The 20,554-nt window shown below is 41.3% G+C and overlaps 1 protein-coding gene across 6 annotated transcripts in view; it reads left to right on the forward strand.

The window, feature by feature from the left end:
* Positions 1-17,779, forward strand: part of LYST (lysosomal trafficking regulator) — a 192,683-nt gene extending 174,904 nt beyond the window's left edge. For all 6 annotated transcript variants that reach the window (XM_045437279.1, XM_045437283.1, XM_045437278.1 and 3 more), the window contains 6 exons: positions 2,382-2,480; positions 8,016-8,155; positions 8,857-8,954; positions 13,754-13,910; positions 14,707-14,778; positions 15,663-17,779. In XM_045437279.1, the coding sequence (XP_045293235.1) occupies positions 2,382-2,480; positions 8,016-8,155; positions 8,857-8,954; positions 13,754-13,910; positions 14,707-14,778; positions 15,663-15,801 (705 nt within the window). In that variant the 3' untranslated portion in view covers positions 15,802-17,779. The remainder of the gene's footprint in view (positions 1-2,381; positions 2,481-8,015; positions 8,156-8,856; positions 8,955-13,753; positions 13,911-14,706; positions 14,779-15,662) is intronic.
* Positions 17,780-20,554: the final 2,775 nt, after the last annotated feature.

Genomic DNA, 20,554 nt, shown 5'->3' on the forward strand with positions numbered 1-20,554 from the left:
CTGGGGTAATGGGACTCCCCACTACTCTCTCCTAAAGCTGTTGTAAAAATGTCTCCAATTGTATATATATTGTATATATACTGCATATGTACACACACATACACACACACACAAACAGGCACACGATACTGCCACAACTTTTTCCCATAGAAAATTGCACGTTAAACCCTCTTTCTGTGACTTTCTTTCCGTGGGAAATTCTTTTGCCATTTTCTGACTTCCATTATCTACATAACACCTGGTGCCTGTTCATGTGTCCTAACATTTTCTCATTCCCTGGGCACGTGAGAATGGAGTAAGCTGTTTTGTGGGGATTTTTGGCAGTGAAAGAAAGGAGAGCAGTGACTCCTTTGCTTAACCCTCAGAATACCTGAAGAAAAGGTCATGACCTTTTGTTTCTGGTTACCAGTAAAGTAACAAAAGTAAGCGAAAGGACAATGAGAAACAACCTTATTAGAAATTTTAGTGAGCACTTGAGCATCACAAAATTAATTTCTATCACGTAAAGTTTGGCACACAAGCATATCATTAAAGAACAAAAGAGTACTGTTGTAAGGCCTTTTAGCAAAACAGGATCATCCAGATTCTTTTAGAAAAAGACTGTGTGATGAAGAACTTCCAGTCAAATGGCTACCTGGATGAGAGCGCCATATTTTATCTTCATTTTTAGAGACATGTCGTTCCCTCAGCAGTTCCTTAGCTTGAGAAAATTCGTCCCGGATGTTACCGTCTGAGGACTCACACTCCGATCTCACCTCCACGATCGGCGATCAGCATCCTCATCATCAGAGATGGGAGTCCTGCCATCCCCTTGCCTTCACCTTCTGACTGATCTCAGAATCGTGAAACATAGTCCCCTGTCAGTTTTCTTCTCTTTTCTATTATCAGTAGAACATGAAAAATTCTGAATTCCCAACTGTGTTCAATGAAAGCTAAAAGCAGACTACAGAAATGGTGTCTCCAGCCTTCCTTTATGTTTTCTTGAAAGATGACAACACTCTTTGGACAATGCAGTGAGAAAACCAAAGGATGACAATTCATTTCACATCCTACATTATCCTTCCAGGAGATCCATCATTCTTCATTTTCTTGCTTGTTTTGTGTTAGCATCGTCGGGAATAATTGATGAAATAACTCCCACAGTGATGAAACAGCAAGGTGTTTCGAGCCAGAGGGAAGATGAAATTACTAAAACCCTGTAATTGTAACTTAGGTTTATAAAAGAGTTCAGCAGACCCATATGGTAATTGCAAGACAGTGAGTTTTATTCTATATATAAAAAATAAATACATTTTCTCTTTGTTCTTATGGAAGACCTCTAAGAAAGAAGTCATGAAATATTAACCCTTACAAATAGTTAGAACTATTTAAGAAATAAATTAAAAAAATAAAATTGGATCCACTGGATGCTGATGTCTGGAAGGTTAAGGAAAGCCAGGGTGAAGAAAGGCGTGGACATTTGAGCACATGTCCAGGCCCAGGGGAAGAAGCCAGCAAAAGACAGCTTGAAATTCAGAGAGAGTACAGACAAAGGTTCTGCGGAACACTGGGTGGGGGTGGGGCTGGCCTTAAAAGCGAGGGGCTTTCTCCTCTAAATCAGGAGAAGCCCCGAGACACTTGAGGCGCGAAGGAGGGGACAGGATGAGATCTGTGGCTGATGACCTCTGTCTTCTCAGCACAGCGCAGTGTCAGGGGACGTGGGCTGTGGGGCAGGTGGGACTACAGAAGGGATGCAGGGGAGCAGAGCCACTGGGGACGGGGGAGTCAGCTGGTGCCCGGAGCCAGAGGAAGACTCAGTAGGCAGAGAGTTGAGTGGCCTTGAACAGGGCCTCCCTGGTTAGGACTGAAGGGTTTACAGCCCCAAAGGAATAATCCAAGATTTTCTTCCCCACCTCTATCTTTCCTTCTCCTCCTATTTAAGAGTCTTTAGAACTGTGAGAAGCAATACCTCTATCTGAATGTACCCCATTTCCCCACTAGAAGCAGAAAAAGGAAAAAAGAGTAAAAATCAGGTAAATGTGTAAAACCGCACACAGGCACACATCACACACACATTCAGCCTGGATCATTTTATTTAAACTTCTGAGGAACAGATGACTGTGTGTGTGTGTGTGTATGTGTGTGTGTGTGTGTGCACGCGCGTGTGCAGAAAAATGTAAAATCATAGATGATGATACACTGTAATACTCAGAAATAGCCTTTAGACATCTGGCTTAAAGTTACAGAATACTCTGTTATTATATCTTGCCCTTTTTTAATCACTTCAAGTAAAATGTTCATTAAATGTTGTGGTTATATATATTTTAAATAATTGTCAGAGAAGTAGAAACATTTCTCCTGCCTTTTAAACACGCTGATCCTTGGTTTGTCCCCTTTCAAAGGTGACTAGTTGTGCCTGGGTACCTGACAGCTGCCAGCTGTTTACTGGGAGCAAATGTGGCGTCATCACGGCCTACGCAAACAGGCTCACCAGCAGCACGGTAGGCCTGGGGCTCATGTCGCGGCTAGTTTGGGATTTTCCTGTTCGTGAGGGGAAAAAAATGCTTATGAAGTATAATTCGTTTGTAGAAGATTAACTGGAAATGTTTGCACTCTAATCTTTTGTTCTTTAGTCTTTTCTTCACACAAGCTCTTAAAATATAAAAGGTCATGTATCTGACTCTTCAGGTTTATTAGGATCACGAAAATTTCTGAAAATGATTATAAAGATCTTATTTTTGGTGTCACAGACAGATGGCATTTTGAGTCATGATCTCTTTTGTGATGACACTTCTTCATGACATTGTGATGCTCGTTTGTGTGTATTCTCGCTGTCGACCTGAACGTCTAGGAGTATACCACAGGATTCTGTAAAATTTGGAAGTCTAGAACCTCTAATATTTAACCTACCTACAGCCTCTGGACTGCAGCAAAATCCAAATAGCCCATTTTGATTTCTACCACTTTCTGAAAGAAATTTATTTTAGCCATTTGCTGAATTTCCGGGATTTGAAAATTAAATTATAAAGCAGTCAAGTGAAGAAAAGACATATTATGCAATACTTATTTTTAATTTACTGTTGTTCTTTCTTGAATCAACTCTCTGTGGTGCTGTTGAGGGTAAGTAGCAAGTTTAGGGTAATCACTCAGTAATTATTTTATTCTAGAACTTTCTTGTTTCTTGTGCTTTCCGCCCCACCCCCACCCCATTGCAGTTTTCTTTCTTAGATTATTAAATATGTTTTACTGAGTAAACTGGTCTTGCTAGCATGGGGTGATGCTAGGTTCCTCTTACTTCTCTGTCCAAGAATATTCCCTTTTAAGCTCTTATTAAGGTTCTTTGCCATGATTCTTGGGGTATAAATATGACCATAATAGTGTTTCTGTCTTTTAGCCTAAGGGACCATTAAAATGCTTGAAGCAGGTATAATTTGATCTAACCAGCATTGTAGGAAGCCCACTGTGCACCTGCCAGGAGCAACACTGGGGCGTATGAGCCTGAGGAGGGTGTGCCAAGCCCAGAGGCCGCTGTCGTGGTGCAGGTGGGCCATGGGGGTGGCTCTTCACAAGAGATGGGCATGTGCGGGTTCTCACAGGAGAGTGAGGTATGTGCCCCGAGAGCAGTTCGCACCCAGGCTGGAAGGACACCAGACAGGGGCCGGATGTCAGAAAACCTGACAAGTTACACTTGAGCTGGATCGGAAAGGATCAGTTTCCTAAGTAAAGAGGAAAGAGTGTTTCAGGCACAGGAAACCAGCAACATGGCAAGAAAAGAATGGTAACTTGGGGGGTGGAAAATACTTGTATGTGTAGTTTAGGGTCTGAAAGTCTGGGAGGAGAGGTCAGAGCCGGGGAGAAGGGGCCTGGGGTAAGTTCTTTTATACCAGAACAGAAAGAATGATGAGGAAGCAAGCAGAGAAGCATCTGAGCTCTGGGAATGTCTCCTGTTCGCTCCCAAAGGCCTACAGTGGATGTTAATTTATATCATCTCTAATATTGACTGCTGACAGCACGTGTGTCTTCAGAGCTCACCCTTCGGTTTCCTTCTCCTCCAAACATATTCGGAGCCCCACCACTACAGCAGTTGCGTGCTTGCACACTCAGATGACTTTGCACCATGACTCCTGTTTAGAAACTAGCTTCCTCTTCTCTTTTTACTTTTCCTTTTGTTTTTGCCAACCCTTTGAACAGCCTGTGCTTGGTTCTTCTTTCCATTCTTACTATCCTTTAAGGTCTTTTTTTTTTTTTTTTTTTTTAATGTTTTTAATGTTCTTGAGAGAGAAAGAGAGAGCACGCACGCACGCACGCACACATGAGCAGAGGAGGGGCAGAGAGAGAGGGAGACACAGAATCGGAAGCAGGCTCCAGGCTCTGAGCTGCCGGCACAGAGCCCGACGCAGGGCTCGAACTCACAAACTGGGAGATGGTGACCTGAGTTGAAGTTGGACGCTTAACCGACTGAGCCACCCAGGCGCCCCACTATCCTTTAAAATCTTAATTGTATACTAACACAGCGTGTAGTGCAGATTAAAAAAAGGTGAAATTGTCAGTACAGGAGTAATTGTGCACAGCATAGCTTTGAATGTAGCAGATGGGAGGCCTCGCTGTCACAGTGTGAATACAGAAAGACGTGCTTCTTTTGCTTTTGAAGTTACTAGAAGCTTGGGAAATCTTATGTTGCTTACGCTTCCACAGTTATATATTTACCTGTAAGTAGATTTTTCAGCTTTATTTACAAGGGTTTTCTTTTTCTCCCAAGGATACTAGTATTAAGTAATCAAGTCATGAGATTAACAGTTACTATTTAAACCATGTCCAAAAATGCATGTTAGCTATGTGGTGTTAGCACTGTTTGCTTTGAGGGGAGGTAACATGGGTTTTTGTCGATGTTGTTGCCGCTTTTCCTCAGGGACCCCCTCACCATTTTGGCACCCCCGAAAGCTGCATCGTGACCAGGTGCCTGTGTGGTTAGCAGGAGACGCCTTGTGTCTCCAGTTTCTGTTCTCCCAACCCACTGACTGCCGGGGTTCTACAAGTATTTATGTTCTCATGGGAGGTAGCTTTAACACCGACAAAAGACAGGCTCCCCGAGGGCCATGCAGGGTGTGACCAAAATAGTTGTTAGGGAATATTTTCAAGAGGGTCTTATGAAATACATTCCTTACCTAGTGAAGCATATCTAACCGTACCACATAAGCCTTGTAAGTTTCTGTTGATTCTCCCAAGATAGTCTTCTAAAATGTATTCCACATAAGGGTGCATGAGTTGACTTGTTAGAAGGAATTATCTATAAGCTGTTTATAGATTAGAGAAGAATGTCTGCTAAAAGTGATAACTGATTTTAAAATAATTGCTCTTGAGTCCGTTTTTTCACTAATTAACTAGTATGGCCACATGATCATCATGTAAGTGAACACCTGTATTTCTGTTCTCTAAATCAGTGGTGGCAGGAGAATAAATATGAGGTTTATCCGAGATAGTATTATGCCATTCAAGAGAAATTTTTAAATGAAGTAGGCCATGATTCCTGTTCTGCTCATGGAAATTATTTTCTGACCTGTCAGGGAATCATCTAGTAACACTAACTCTTACAGTCATTTTAAAGTGTAAAATCTGTAAAATTATTAAAAACCACTATAGGGGTCCTATGCTGTGTTTACCCCATAAATATTATTCATGATCATGGGGTAAACACACACACACACACACACACACACACACACACACGCATGTGTGTGCAATGAAAGCATCCAAGAGCTAACACAATATCATAAAACTCCCAAGCCAGAGATGTAAATAAACAGGGGGGAGCTCTGGCCTTGAGGGCATTGTCAATTCTGGAGTATTGACCCTGTCGTTGGATGCTTTTGTGAGAGGAATCAATAACAATACCCAGGGACTGAGCAAGCTGGGGAGTCCCGCAGAGGCCCTTCTCCAAAGGCTGGTCCCTGAAGGGCTGCCCCCTAAGAGTGAGGATGAGTCCCATGGGACCACCTTTCGTGTGGCATTACAGCCTGGGTCACAATTCCCTGGGGTGTCCAGATCTCAAGACTTGACTTTGGCTAAGGTGTCTGTAGACTGGTAGGATGGTCCAGGTCGTTCGTTCTCTTCCACAGGTAGAGGAGCTCCTCCAAATGATTTTTTAAAATGTAGTCACAGATACATAAAACCAGGAACACAAATTTACAAGTAAGAACATGAATACGTGAAAAAGTTAAAGTTGGTTATAATAAGAGAAACGCAATTCAAAGCAACCTTGATTGTTATAAAGGTTGGGAAATGTTCAGAGACCTGGAGTGAGCAGTGAGTCACAGACTCATGCTGCAGAGCCCAGGCAGAACAAGAAGGGGCCCGGGCCTTTCCGGACAGGGCATCCCTCGGGCCCAACTAGCCTGAAGCATGGTCTGGAAGGGCTTTGGGTACATCCCTTTGGCCCTGCAGACTCCTGGCCCTGTGGGAAGGGTCCCAGTTAGAGAGAGATGGGAGAGCTCAGACCCAGGACTTTGGCCCTTGTGGAAATCACATCTCGTGTCTGTGACTGTCTGTGATTGTGTTCGGTTGAAGGTCACGTGTCCCAGCTGAGCAGAAGCCCCTGCCACACAGCTGAAGTGGGTCATTCCAAGAAAGAATGTGGGCCTAGTATTGCCTGGGCACTTGATTCTTTAAGAGTAAAATATGTATTTTATGTGCATAAAACACTGGACTACATAGCACTTACAATAGATGAGCAACAGCTAATATATCAACACAGATATGTTTCAAAAACAATGGTGAACAAAAAGGTAAGATGCAAAAGATACCTAAAGAATAATAACACATCCTTAAAGTTTATCAACACGAAAAACCAAACACCATGTTGTTTACGGTTATGGTAACATATGGTAGAACATATGGGAAACGTGGGAAACATAAATACAAAATTCAGGATGGTGGTAACTTCTGATGAGAGAGGAAATAAGACAGAACAGTATACAAACTATGCAATGTTTCATTTTTTTCCCTGTTAAAAAATAAACTGATCGGATAAAATATTAAGATTAGTTTACCTGACTGGCCAGTTAAATAGCTTTCTCTTATACTTCTCTTTCTACTTTTCTATATCCTTTGAAGTAAAATATTGAAATAATTTATGACGATAAACAGCTTAGTCTAATGAAAGCAAGAGTCAAACCTAGCAGAGACATCTGGCATCTGTGAGCCAACACGGACCTTGGAACATCAGTTTGCAGTCTTTCAAGTAGAAGACCAATCTGTAACTACGGAGAAGTAATGGTATGGGAGCACATCACCGCTGGTGACCTCGTGAATTGGTACAATGCCTTTGGAAAGTACACTGTCAAAAACTAAAAATGCTCAAGTGAATTAAGAGATTCTAACTGTATAAAATATTATAACACCATTAAAAGTCATTTCGAAGACAATCAAAAATGCAAAATGCTTACAGGAGAATTTAAACTACAAACTTTAAAATTATTTGTACGGCAATAATCGTACCTACAAAACTACATGAGTATTTGGACAAAGACCAGACAAGAAGACAAAAAGTGAAAAGCATATTCATGAAATTATGGGCAATTAAAACTTTGATAATGTTTAATTAGTTTTACTCTTTAGGACAAAGTTGAACTGAAATGGATTGAAAAATGATATGCTTGAGGGGCGCCTGGGTGGCTCAGTCAGTTAAGCATCTGGTTCTTGATTTGAGCTCAGGTCATGATCTCACAGTTCAAGGAATCGAGCCCTGTGTCAGGCTCTGCACTGGCAGCATGGAGCCTACTTGGGATTCTCTCTCTGTCTCTCTCTCTCTCTCTCTCTCTCTACCCCTTCCCTGTGCATTTTCTCTCTCTTTCTCTCTCTCTCTACCCCTTCCCTGTGCATTTTCTCTCTCTCTCTCAAAATAAATAAACATTAAAAAAAAGAAAAATGATATGCTTGAATGTTTGAGTCACTTCAGTTTTTTATTTTTGAGATACAGTACTAGGAAAACTTTTGTCATGGTTTTTATCTTATACTTTACTGAATTTCTTAAATTTCAGCCTTCAGAGATAGAAATGGAGTCCCAGATACATCTCTATGGGCACACAGAAGAGATAACCAGCTTATTTGTTTGCAAACCCTACAGTATAATGATAAGTGTGAGCAGAGATGGCACCTGCATCATATGGGATTTAAACAGGTACAGAAGGAGGGCTGTAACTCCAACGCAGCTGTTTTTAATGTTTCAGTTCTTACTGTGTGAAACAGATGCACTATAATAATGTCTTTACCAGAGTGCCTGGGTGGCTCAGTCGGTTAAGCCTCCAACTTTGGCTCAGGTCATGATCTCACAGTTTGTGAGCTTGAGCCCTGCATCGGGCTCTGTGCTGACAGCTGGGAGCCTGGAGCCTGCTTCGGATTCTGTCTCCCTCTCTCTCTGCCCCTCCCCCACTTGCTCTCTGTCTCTGTCTCTCAAAAATAAATAAACTTAAAAAAAATTTAATAATATCTTTACATTATAATAATTTTTTTTAATATATGAAATTTATTGTCAAATTGGTTTCCATACAATACCCAGTGCTCATCCCAAAAGATGCCCTCTTCAATGCCCATCACCTACCCTCCTCTCCCTCCCACCCATCAACCCTCAGTTTGTTCTCAGTTTTGAAGTCTCTTATGCTTTGGCTGTCTCCCACTCTAAACTCCTTTACATTATAATAATTTTAAACACGAAATACAACCTTTACTTTATAATCTAATTGAAATCAAACAATCAGTTAAGAATAAAGTTAGGAATGCCTTCTGAGTAAAAGATCCTTATACTGAGGAAAGGAATTATACAAGTAAGAGAATATAATTATATTTAATGATCATATGCAAATTTATATCTTTGTCTTTCAGGTTGTGCTATGTACAAAGCCTGGCAGGACACAAAAGCCCTGTCACAGCCGTCTCTGCCAGTGAAACCACAGGTGACATTGCCACTGTATGTGACTCAGGTGAGTGAGCCCCGAAACCAGAGCCCAGAGGTCGTTGTGCTAACAGCATTCAGCTAGTTCCTTCCATCGTAGGTGAAACTGTTGGATTACATCTCTCAAGTCCCTGCCAGATCCAAATACTTTGGTAATAGCATATTTGTGTATTAAAATACAGTGAGTCCAAGAGTGAGCTCATCAGTTTAGGCACCAATTTATGCAAAAGTTAGTATTATCATAGTTTAACTCTGTTTCTGATATATGTAAGATTGCATTTGAGCACGTGTTAAGCAAATTATTATTACGTAAATTAATCTGAATTTTCTTCGCTTTTGTTTTCCTATCCTTTTTTTGGCTTCTGCTTTTTAACTACTAATAACTTCACTACCTTCCTCCTAAGTGCAAAGCATCAGCCAGTGATCAGTTTTGAATATATTTCTTCCAGTTCCTGAGAACAATATTATAGAATAACAAACGGAGGCATAATTTGCCTTAAAATTTGCATGACAAAGTTAGATCTCCTAATCAGAGGTCTTATTTTTAGTTTTGTTTTTTTTCAAGTATACATGTTGTAAAACTTGAGGGAAGAACAGTTGGAAAATTCATAAATTTTCTGTTTGCAGATCTTAACGTTGAAAGGATCCTTTGACAAACTGTCTTTGTCTGCCCACTCAGTGTAGAGGATCTTTGACATATCTGTAGTGGGTGATCCTCTATCCTTTGCTTGCATGTTTTATATTGTTTGTTTCTTTCTCTTTTCTTTATTTTATTTATTTGGAGAGAAAGGGAGTGTGTGAGAGGAGGAGGGTAGAGAGAGAGGGAGAGAATCCCAAGCAGGCTCTGCACTGTCAGTGTGGAGCCCAATGTAGGGCTCGATCCCAGGAACCGTGAGATCATAACCTGAGCCAAAATCAAGAGTCAGACACTTAACCGACTGAGCCACCCAGGCGCCCGTTTGTTTTTTTCCCCGAAACCAAATGTATGCTGTCTTTGCAGGCACCAAACAGCTCTCTAATCCTGTGCTGTCCGTCACCTGGGTGCCCCAACAATGCAATTTAGTTCTGACACAAAGTACTTAAAGTTCTTTAGCAAATTTGGGAGTTCCCAAGACCCCCCTACCAGGTTCAATAAATATCTGAAACAACTTACAGAACTTAGTAAAACACTATACCTAACTACTGGAGTTTATTATAAAGGATAGAAATGAACAGCCAGATGAAGGATATAGGGTGAGATCCAGAGGGTCCGTCCTTGTGGAGTCAGAGTGCACCCCCCCTGCTGGCACAGAAATGTGCTCCCCAACACGGGGAACTCTCCTAACCCTGCTGTTGAGGGGTTTCTCCGAGGTTTTGTTATGGAGGCACAGTTGATCAAATCATTGGCCATCAGTAGGTAACTGAGCTCAACCTTCAGCCTCCCTCCCCACCCTGGAGGTGGAGAAGTACTGTAAATTCTAACCTCCTAACCCCTCCCCCCACCTTGGTTTTTCTGGCGACCAGCCCCCATCCGGAAGCTGTGTAGGGCCTGCCCCTAGGAGTCAGCTCATTAGCATACAAAAGATGGTTAACTACAAGGGTTTCAGGAGCTCTGTGCCAGGAACCTGGAACGATGACCAGATATTTATTTTTTTTTATTATGCTACAGATATCTCTTGGAGTTTTATTGTTGATTTTACATAACATTCGTTAATTCTTGTATTCAAGAAAAGTAATATCTTCAGTCATGCTTTAAAGGTATCAGATGACAGCATTTGCCAGTGTTAGCATCCGGTTATAAAATAATGTCATGGAAACATTTTTATTTCCTAATCATCATAACTGAGGGGAAAGATTTTAAACAGTTGACGTTGATAATCCAAGTGTGGGCAGATGATTGATGACTTCGATAATTGTTCTTCCTTGATTTGTACATTAGCAGCTTTTAGTATGTCATATCAAGAAGGAATCTGGGGGAATAATATAATGATTATTTATATAGAGTTCTCTACTTTCTTGTTTTGGCAACATTTGGAAGTTAGGACTGACCTTAGGGAGCTGAATTTTGTAAAGTTAATTACTTTCCGGCTGCCAGTAGTGATTTATATCTGTGATATTATATCAGCTAGTCATATGGGAACAAGAAACAAAATTACTTTTGCTGCAATTACTAACTCACTGGAAGGCTATTCAGGTGTCCCTAGGTAGCACACAGCATAACAGAGTAATGGCTAGAACTTTTTTTTTTCCCCCACTTTGAACAAAAAGGCCTTCTCTACTTTTTTTAAGTCTCTTGGTACATGTATAAGAGAAGTCATAATAAGAATTTGGTATAAAGAGAACATGATAAAAATAATGATTTTTAAAAGACAGGCCAAATTTATGTTTAGTAACCCAAACTGGACTTCTGTTCTTAATTCCAAGAAGGGAAAAAAGTCATCAGATGTAGCCTACCAAAGATCTTCACCCTTTAGTGAGTACCATCCAAGTAACTTTAAAAATCAAAATTTTAATAAATATATGTGCGTGTATGTATAGATGTTACATGTGTGTGTATGTACGTTTCTGTGTGTACACGTTACACATACATATATAAAATTTCTGTATCGGGGCTGAAGTTCCACATGCAAGCTCTTTACCCTTGATCATAATTCCCCAGTCCTTATTATGGGATGTGGTTTTTATAGTGATGAGAAGTGAAATTTATTAAACTATGTAAATGTTATAACAGATGGCTTCTGCATTTTTTAAAATCATTCTGCCACTGGATCAACATATGTGCCTTTTAACTGGGGTTCATAGCCTGGTCATGTGGTGCCAATGGCGTTAGAGAGTCAATATTATGAAATTCAGGGTATTCAGTGACTCTCCAATTTATTTTAATCTCAGGGAAGATGTATAGGAGGAATTTTTTTTTTTTTTTTTTCAGGAATGCCCAACTTTCTCTTAGTTGATGTGCTGAATTCAATTCTATGTGAAAGCATCTGGTAGTGAGTAAAGGCCTCGGTTTGGCTGTGTACTGTCTTCGGCAGATGAGTAGTTACTTGGTTTTGTGGTAGCCCAACGTGCTGGGTAATCCTCTAGGGTAATTCTTTGCCTATTAAGTTCTGTACCATATTTCATAGAGTCCAGGACCACATTTAGATTTTTTGTTCTGAGGGACTAAGCTGTGCAGAGGCTATGGATTACATGGAACAATCAACGCCTACATCAGTACCTTCAATAAATCTTCTAACCTGACTAGTAGAAGTCTGGTTGTTTTATTTTTCAAATCTTTTATCAAATACTAAATTCAAAACAAAGAGTGAAATAAATGTCTACTCAAGGAAAAAATGAGTTTATCGTCTACAATTGTATTTCTTTCGTATACTGAATCTGTAATCTCCCCTAATCAATGGGAAGTCTTAAGTAAAACCCGGTCATTTGTTCATCGTTTTTCTCTACATATGTGATAAGTATATTTAACATGATAACTGCTATTTAAGCCATTTAAAAATATATAATTTGGTGGCATTATCACATCCACAGTATAGAGCAGCTGTCACCACTGTCTACTTCAAAAACCTTTTCGTCACCCCAAACAGAAACTCTGTAACCATAAGTGTTCCTCCTTGCCCCACAGCTTCTGGTGACCACCCTCCTTTCTATCGCTAGGAATTTGTCCATTCTAGATACTTTATGTAAGTGGAATCATACACCATTTGTCCTTCTTCGTCTTGTTCATGTCCTTTATTTCACTTAGCCTGATGTTGAGGCTCATCCATGTTGTAACATGTATCAGAACCTCATCACTTTCATGGCCAAGCAATGTTGCTGTGTGTGCACCTACCCCATTCGGTGTGTCCGTTCATCTGTGCGCGGGAGTTGGGCTGTGTCCACTGCTCGGCGGTCGGGAACAGTGCCGTGGCACGGAAGGCGTTGGGTTTGTGGTATTTGAAGGTCTTCAGCGTATCTTTACATAAAGAAGTATTTGCACAGTTTGTTTCTTTGCTATAAAATAGGAAGTCTATGAAATCTTGTCATTGCCTTAATAAAGGAGAAAGTTAAATTCTGTACTATTTTTTGCTAGTTCTAATGGAGAGATAAAATCAAGTGTAGTAACCCTATGGCATCCAAACTTTATCAAGCCTCTTAACCTCTGTCTTGATCAGCTTGAGAATACTTCTCCCAAGAAGGCTGGGCTCATCATCCCGAGGCCCCAAACCTGCAGCCCCATTTTTATAGAGGATGGGGAGCACTGATCGCCTCTGGAAAACTACAGAAAGTTTTGTTACTCATGGTCTTTGAACAGGGTGAATTAGTTTAATAAGTCATTGATTTACAAGATTCGTTGTGAGAATTAGATTTCTTTTTTTTTCTTTAAGAAGTAGTTTTTGACTCAGCTAAGTTTTATTGTAACTTTTTTTTTCTCTTCAAATTCACATAAGTCACTTCTTATAGGTGGTTCCACAGAATATTTTCATTTGTTTTTGGAGATTGTTTAACTCTCTAGGTACTTTCAAATTCAGACTTGGCAGTTCGTATACTAAAATATTACAATTACACACAGATACATGATTAACTTACCTGTTGCTCTCTATTATAAATTAATATTTTTATTTTCCCACCGGTCATTGTCACTAGGTAAATATACAGAGCTCCGTGTGACTTATAATGTGGTAATTTTATTTATACAGACTTCAGTCATGACTTCCCTGTAAATTTTATCGCTGAAACAAACAAGCGTGGTGCACAGTGGGGGTGGGGGGGGTGGGAGGGGTAGGGGTAGTCAGCCCTCTGGGACCCAGGGCTCGGGGTCCTGGACACACCCACACTCTGGTGACCTGCTGAACGATTTTGGTGTTCTAGCTGGTGGAGGCAGTGACCTCAGACTCTGGACAGTGAATGGGGACCTCGTTGGACATGTCCACTGCAGAGAGATCATTTGTTCTGTTGCTTTCTCTAACCAGCCAGAGGGAGTATCTATCAATGTGATTGCCGGGGGATTAGAAAACGGAATTGTAAGGTAAGAGGAGTTTTCGTTCTCTTTGTTTGCTCTTGTTCATAAGGACACATCAGTTTCAAAAATTAGGTTTTGTTTTTTTTTTTTAATTTTTAATGTTTATTTTTAAGAGAGAGACAGAGACAGAGAGAGAGTGTGTGAGCAGGGGAGGGGCAGAGAGAAGGGGAGACAGAGAATCTGAAGCAGGCTCCAGGCTCTGAGCTGTCAGCACAGAGCTCAATGTGGGGCTCGAACCCACAAACTGTGAGATCATATCTAGGCATGTTAATATTTAATAGAGATTTAAAATCACCTTCAGATATAGGTTCTTCGCTTATTCCTATTTTATTTATTTATATATTTTTTTAATGTTTGTTTATTTTTGAGAGACACAGCATGAGTGGGGGAAGGGCAGAGAGAGAGGGAGACACAGAATCCAAAGCAGGCTCCAGGCTCTGAGCTGTCAGCATAGAGCCGAACGCAGGGCTCGAACTCACAAACCATGAGATTATGACCTGAGCCAAAACCAAGAGTCGGACACTCAACCGACTGAGCCACCCAGGTGCCCCATATTCCTGTTTTATTTTTACATAGCAAACTTAGCTGTAATGTAGTTTTGAAATTGTGTATTGTCTGTGAAAATTTACCAAGTTTTCTTACTCCCACATACACCCCCTGCAAACTTCCCAGAAGGAACTACAGTTAATTGTTTATTGTGTTTCCTTCCAGATGATTTTTAACAAATAAACAAATATTTAGGACTTTTTAGTGAAGGAAATTTTAGTTTGCATAATTAGATGATGACTTCTTCCCTCTCTAGGTTATGGAGTACATGGGACCTAAAGCCTGTGCGAGAAATCACATTTCCTAAATCAAATAAGCCGATTGTAAGGTAACCGCCCTCCCCCCCGCCCCCACCATTCTTCATGATATACTTGGTGACTGTATTTTTGTTAGAGAGTTGTTAAAGCACACTGATGTGAAATATGTGATGACAGTCATAAACAGCTGACCATTTATCAAACACCAAGCTGACCAAGACCTTTTGCAAGAGGAGACACAGTCCACATCTTCGTAGGGCTTCAAATCTGAGTTGGGAGCTCCAGTCTAATAGAAGAAATGCTGGGAGAGTGCCCAGGGAAGCTTTTGAATTGTAGAAACGATATCCTTTCCCTTTCTTATTGAAAATACCATAAGGATGACTGATAGCTGCAGGAGGATACTTGGTAATATTGATAAACAACAGTTACCCTTTGTTGTACTAACACACTTGACCTTAAAAAGTCAACTGGAAATCAGTCATTCAAATTCTACGTTACTACATTAGTTTATTTTCAGTGCACTACATTTACCTTTTCCTTTTTCAGGGAAATAAAATATCTCCCTAAAATAATCACCACTTGTTTCTATAAAGAGAACATGTGGCACTGTTATCTTTTGTAAACTTTCCTATACTCAAGTATTTGTTGTTTAAGTAATAAAGCATAAACAAGGCGATAAGAGAAAATATGCAAAGAAGGAACAGAATGCACTGCCCTCCTTGATCCTGATTTTCTTCCGTGTCACCTCGTCAGGATGAGCTTCACAAAGTTGTCAGCAGGGCAATTAAACTGTATTAGGATTACAGTGGAAACCGGTGGGTTGTAAGCAGGCATTTCGTTGGGCTCTCTGCTCCGGTAAAGATATCTTAGCTTCTTTACACTGATTCCTGTGTGATCACCAGTCTTCAAATGCAGTTTTAAGACATAACATACAGACGGGATTTCTTTCTGACAGCCTCACGTTTTCCTGTGACGGCCACCATCTGTACACCGCGAACAGTGACGGGACCGTGATCGCCTGGTGCCGGAAGGACCAGCAGCGCCTCAAACAGCCCATGTTCTATTCCTTCCTCAGCAGCTACGCAGCTGGATGAATGAGAGAGAACCTCGCTCCTCCAAAGCACTTTAGCTCCAAACTCGATTTGTAGACCTTCCCGGTTTGGGGAGGTTGAACTTGAAGAAACGGATGACCAAACAAATCATCCAAATAACGATCAGCCCTCTTCACCTGCACAATATTCTGCAGCCTCACAAGGTCCTAAGAGAACAGTTTTGTTCTCATTTAGTGATAATCCAGAGGGCTGTGTCAGTATGTCCCAAGCAACAAGATTCAAGTCTTACACGATAAATTAAAATCGTATCTTTAAAGGTTTTACCCATAAGCATAATCTAAAGAAAGGATTAGGGTCTCTGCTTTTTCTGTTATTCCAAAAGGGCCAGTAGAATGTCAACTGGTTAGCCTAATTGTTTATATAAAATACTCTAAAAATTATATTTAAAAAGTTTTATGCCAAGATAATCCACCCTCCCCCTGAGAAAAGGAAGGAAGGAAGGAAGGAAGGAAGGAAGGAAGGAAGGAAGGAAGGAAGGAAGGAAGGAAGGAAGAAAGAAAAGAAAAGAAAGAAAAAATGAAAATTAATGAAAGGGATAAGAATCATGAACTTGATAAGTGCTTTCTTTGAGAAGTAAATCACTCGGTCAGTGTCTGGGCACCGAACACTCTGTGGAACATGTGAATACTAAAACAAACCACTAATGAATCTCAATGTTAGGCAGTTTTTTTCCAGTTGCCTTCTTAGCTCAAAGTAGAACCAGAATTTTTTGATGGCCACAAACAAGAACACAAGTATCTTTGATTTCAGACACATTCTGTTTCTTCGTAAAACTCCTTAAAATCCAGAACACTAGATACTGGTGAGTCACTAAGATTTAAACACAATGATAATTATCTTAATATCTGCCATTTACCGAGCACTGAATACCTAACAATTTGCAATAGAAAGCCTCCACTATGCAAAAAGATGGCACAGATATCAATAATATATTCTAGGTAAGACATTTAATGTGCAGGGAGTGTTTTCCTCCACAAAACAATTTCAAAAGAAAAGGAGACTGCTTACTTTGTTTCCAACAGGACAAAGAGTAATTCTTACAGGAAACGGTTTCCACTGTTTCTACTAACCAACGCTACCTGAGAATTCTAGAAGCAGTAGAAAAATCTAGGTATACACCTCAGAAAACTGGCACACCATAAACCAGAATTCCTACAAATCTCGGGATGGTCTAGCTCTACCAGATATTACGGCTCTATTTTTACTTGGGGTGCTGCTTTATTGGCTTTGAAAACACTGTACGATAAGCTCAGTAATATGTCACCACGGGATAAAAATATGTATTCCTGCCTAAGAATAACTTGCGTGTTTGTTATGGAAATCTAATTCATATGGTGTTTACAGAACTACTTTTGTAACTTCCAGACTTTCTAAAACATTCTGCTTAAAAACTGTATAAAATACAATTCAAACATCTCTGCTGTCACCATAGATGCAGGAGACAAGCGGCCACGTATGCTTGTTATTCACCGGACACGCTCACAGACTGCATTTAGATCACGGTTTGCACAGACCAGGTCTGCATTCTGAGGTCCAGAAAGTGCAGAGACGAGATTATTCCTATTCACGTTGAAGTGATCTTGCTTTGTTTAAAAAAAAAAAAATTGCAGCTATTGTCTGGCTTTCATTTTTTCTACCAAGAACTTTAAATTAGTCCCCTATTAGAATAGGGTTGCTACTCGTTCTTTTTTTTTTTTTTTTTAAGGCTGAATTTCATCATTTATTTAAAAAGAAAATATGCAAAATAACTGGTCTTGTTAAGAGTGCAATATTATATTTTTATGTAAAAATAAAAATTAATTTGGGGGGATTATTTATTCAGCATGAAACTTAATATGTGTATGTTTGAAACACTTCATAATGTGCATGTTGTAGTAAACATTTCTGTAAAATATCACAAGCTCTGTCATCTTTGTATACACTGCCACTTCAAACTGGGAATAAATTTCATAAAAATAGATGTAAAGACCTATTCTTTATACCATTGAAATATTACAACCGGATCTCAGATTGGTGGCTTTTATTTTTTTGTAACCCATCTATGTTCTTTCTTTAGCTCTCCCATACACTGATGTCACTAAGAAATAATAACTTTCGTTTCTTAATTCCTTTCTTTATGAGAAATTTTACTTCAGCCTTTACTACCCTTAAATAGAGTTTAGGCAGACTTTTTAAAGAAAATATATCTGCCCCTCCCACCCCCAACAGCCGATCTATCACGAGAGCCTACTGCATACATCCCTGTATCACTTGGCTAAGTGCTGAAGATACAGCCGTTCCCTGCATTCCTGGAGGTTACAGGCCGGTAGAGAAACGCGCTATCAGTAACATACGATGTCCGTAGTTACAAAATACGGTAAGTGCCGTTAAGGTAGAGTGTAGGGTCCTCTGAGAGAATATAACAGGAAGAATTCAATTTAGATCAAGAGGATCTAGAAAAGCCTCTTGAGAAAGGGAAAGTTTTGTTGCAAACTACTGGATGAATCGGAATTTGACAGGTAAAGATGGGGGCAGATGTATTCCAGACAGCACGTTTACCAGCGCCGGAGGCAGGAACATCAACGAACAAAGGCCCAGTGAAGGAAAGAGTGTCCTCTATGCTCCTCAGCCTCGCCGGTGGGCGTTGCAAAGTGGTGTGTGAATTCAAGGAATGGCAGCCCAAGAACCCAGAATCATTCTTCTAGTCTGCCTTGCCTCTGAAGTGTTTTCAGGGTTCTCGGGAGTAGAGCACCCTTGTTTCTAGATGTCCGTCTTCAGAAGAACTCAGGAGGAGCGTCTGGCAGTGTAAGCCAGCCAGCCTCAGTGTCCCTCCTTACCTGCAAGTCTCAGATCCCTCTTCCTTTCAACTGTGTTGGCTCAATGCCAGTTATGCACAAGGCCAAGGCCAGGTGATGGGGTCGGGTGGAAGAAGAGGAGGGAGATTCTAGCCCTTCTGAGCTCATACCTGGTGATCTGCTTCTCATGGAGGAATTGTTCCATGTTTTCAAAGAAAGAGCTACAGGGTTTTCCTGTTCCGGGTGCTGACGTAGAAGGATCCTGAACTCACTTCCTTGCACAGATACACTGAATCTATAGCTACTTACAGAAAAATTCCCTCTGAAAGAAGTGCAAAAACTAGCTGAGCAACTCTTACATCTTGGTGGGGGGCAGGGTGGAAAAACAACAACATGAAAACGGGGAGGAGAGGCGAAGACACAATGTCACCATAAACCACACTCTCGGAGAGGCGCCCACAGATAGCAGAGAACTCACAGCCCTAAGCTTCTCCTTGAGAGGCAAAGGGTTTGAACCCCACACCTGGCACCCCTAACTTTCAAGACCTGCACCTGAGAGATGAGTCCCCAAAACATCTAGCTCTGGAAGACAATGGGATTTGCATCCACAGGACCACAAGCTTATAGCAAATTTAAAGGGATCTCCGGACTCACCATGGCTAAACCTCTAGGGCACAGTGCAGAGGCAGCAACTGAAATGCAACCAGTCTTTCTGTGAAATAGGCCTGTGGTTTATCTTAAAAGATTCATCCCGAGGGGTAGGCCTTTAACAACACACATATCGAGGCCACCGGACTTCAGAAGCCGGCAAGGACCATCTCTACACTCGCTCGCTCTGCCTCCAGGTTATCTCCCAGAAAGGAGGTTGTGCACATGACCGGGGCCCCAGTTTTTGCAGCCACCACCCATGGGACACCCCCTGATCACCAGGCTCTGGTGGCCAGTAGGGCTTATGTTCGTTGCTCTCACAGGACTGTAACAAATGGAAAATAGTTTTTTTTTTTTTAATGTTTTTATTTTTATTTTTGAGACAGAGACAGAGCATGAGCAGGGGAGGGGCAGAGAGATAGGGAGACACAGAGTCTGAAGCAGGCTCCAGGCTCTGAGCTGTCAGCACAGAGCCCGACATGGGGCTTGAATCACAAGCTGTGAGATCATGACCTGAGCCACAGTAGGACACTTAACCGACTGAGTCACCCAGGCGCCCCGAAAAATAGTTCTTTTTTTTTTTTTTTCAACGTTTATTTATTTTTGGGACAGAGAGAGACAGAGCATGAACGGGGGAGGGGCAGAGAGAGAGGGAGACACAGAATCGGAAACAGGCTCCAGGCTCTGAGCCATCAGCCCAGAGCCCGATGCGGGGCTCGAACTCACGGACCGCGAGATCGTGACCTGGCTGAAGTCGGAGGCTTAACCGACTGCACCACCCAGGCGCCCCCCGAAAAATAGTTCTTAACCAAGGTACAGCACAGAGGCCGTGGTCATAAACCCTAGTCTTTCTCTGAGAGAGGAAAGAAGCACTATGAAGAGTGGGTTGGGGGCGGGGGACTTCTAATGAAACACATCTAGGGGTAGATTGCAATCCTCTCCAGAGATCAGGGAGAGCAGCGGGCATCATCTTCTTGCTCTCCCTCTGCCCTGCCCCCTGGTGCTGGTGTCTCCCAGAAAGCTGCTTATGTATGTGTCTGGCATCCTGGTCCTTATGGCTGCTGCCCAGAATACATATCCTTTGATAGACTGGTTCTGGTAGACAGCGAGGCTCATGTTCATAGGTTCAACAGGACAAGAGCAAAGAAACAGTCCTTAACTGCTTAACATCCAGGGCTCAGTGCAGAGAAAGGAGACAGAAATGTCCATCTCTCAGTCTTTGCATTAAAAAGTATATTTGGGAACCTTAAAAGCTGCTGCCTGAAGGTCTGGCTTCCAATGAGCCTGCATCTAGATGCTATCTGAGATCCTCC

Source organism: Leopardus geoffroyi, chromosome D2 (genome assembly GCF_018350155.1).
Source record: "Leopardus geoffroyi isolate Oge1 chromosome D2, O.geoffroyi_Oge1_pat1.0, whole genome shotgun sequence".
In the NCBI taxonomy this organism is placed as follows: domain Eukaryota; kingdom Metazoa; phylum Chordata; class Mammalia; order Carnivora; family Felidae; genus Leopardus; species Leopardus geoffroyi.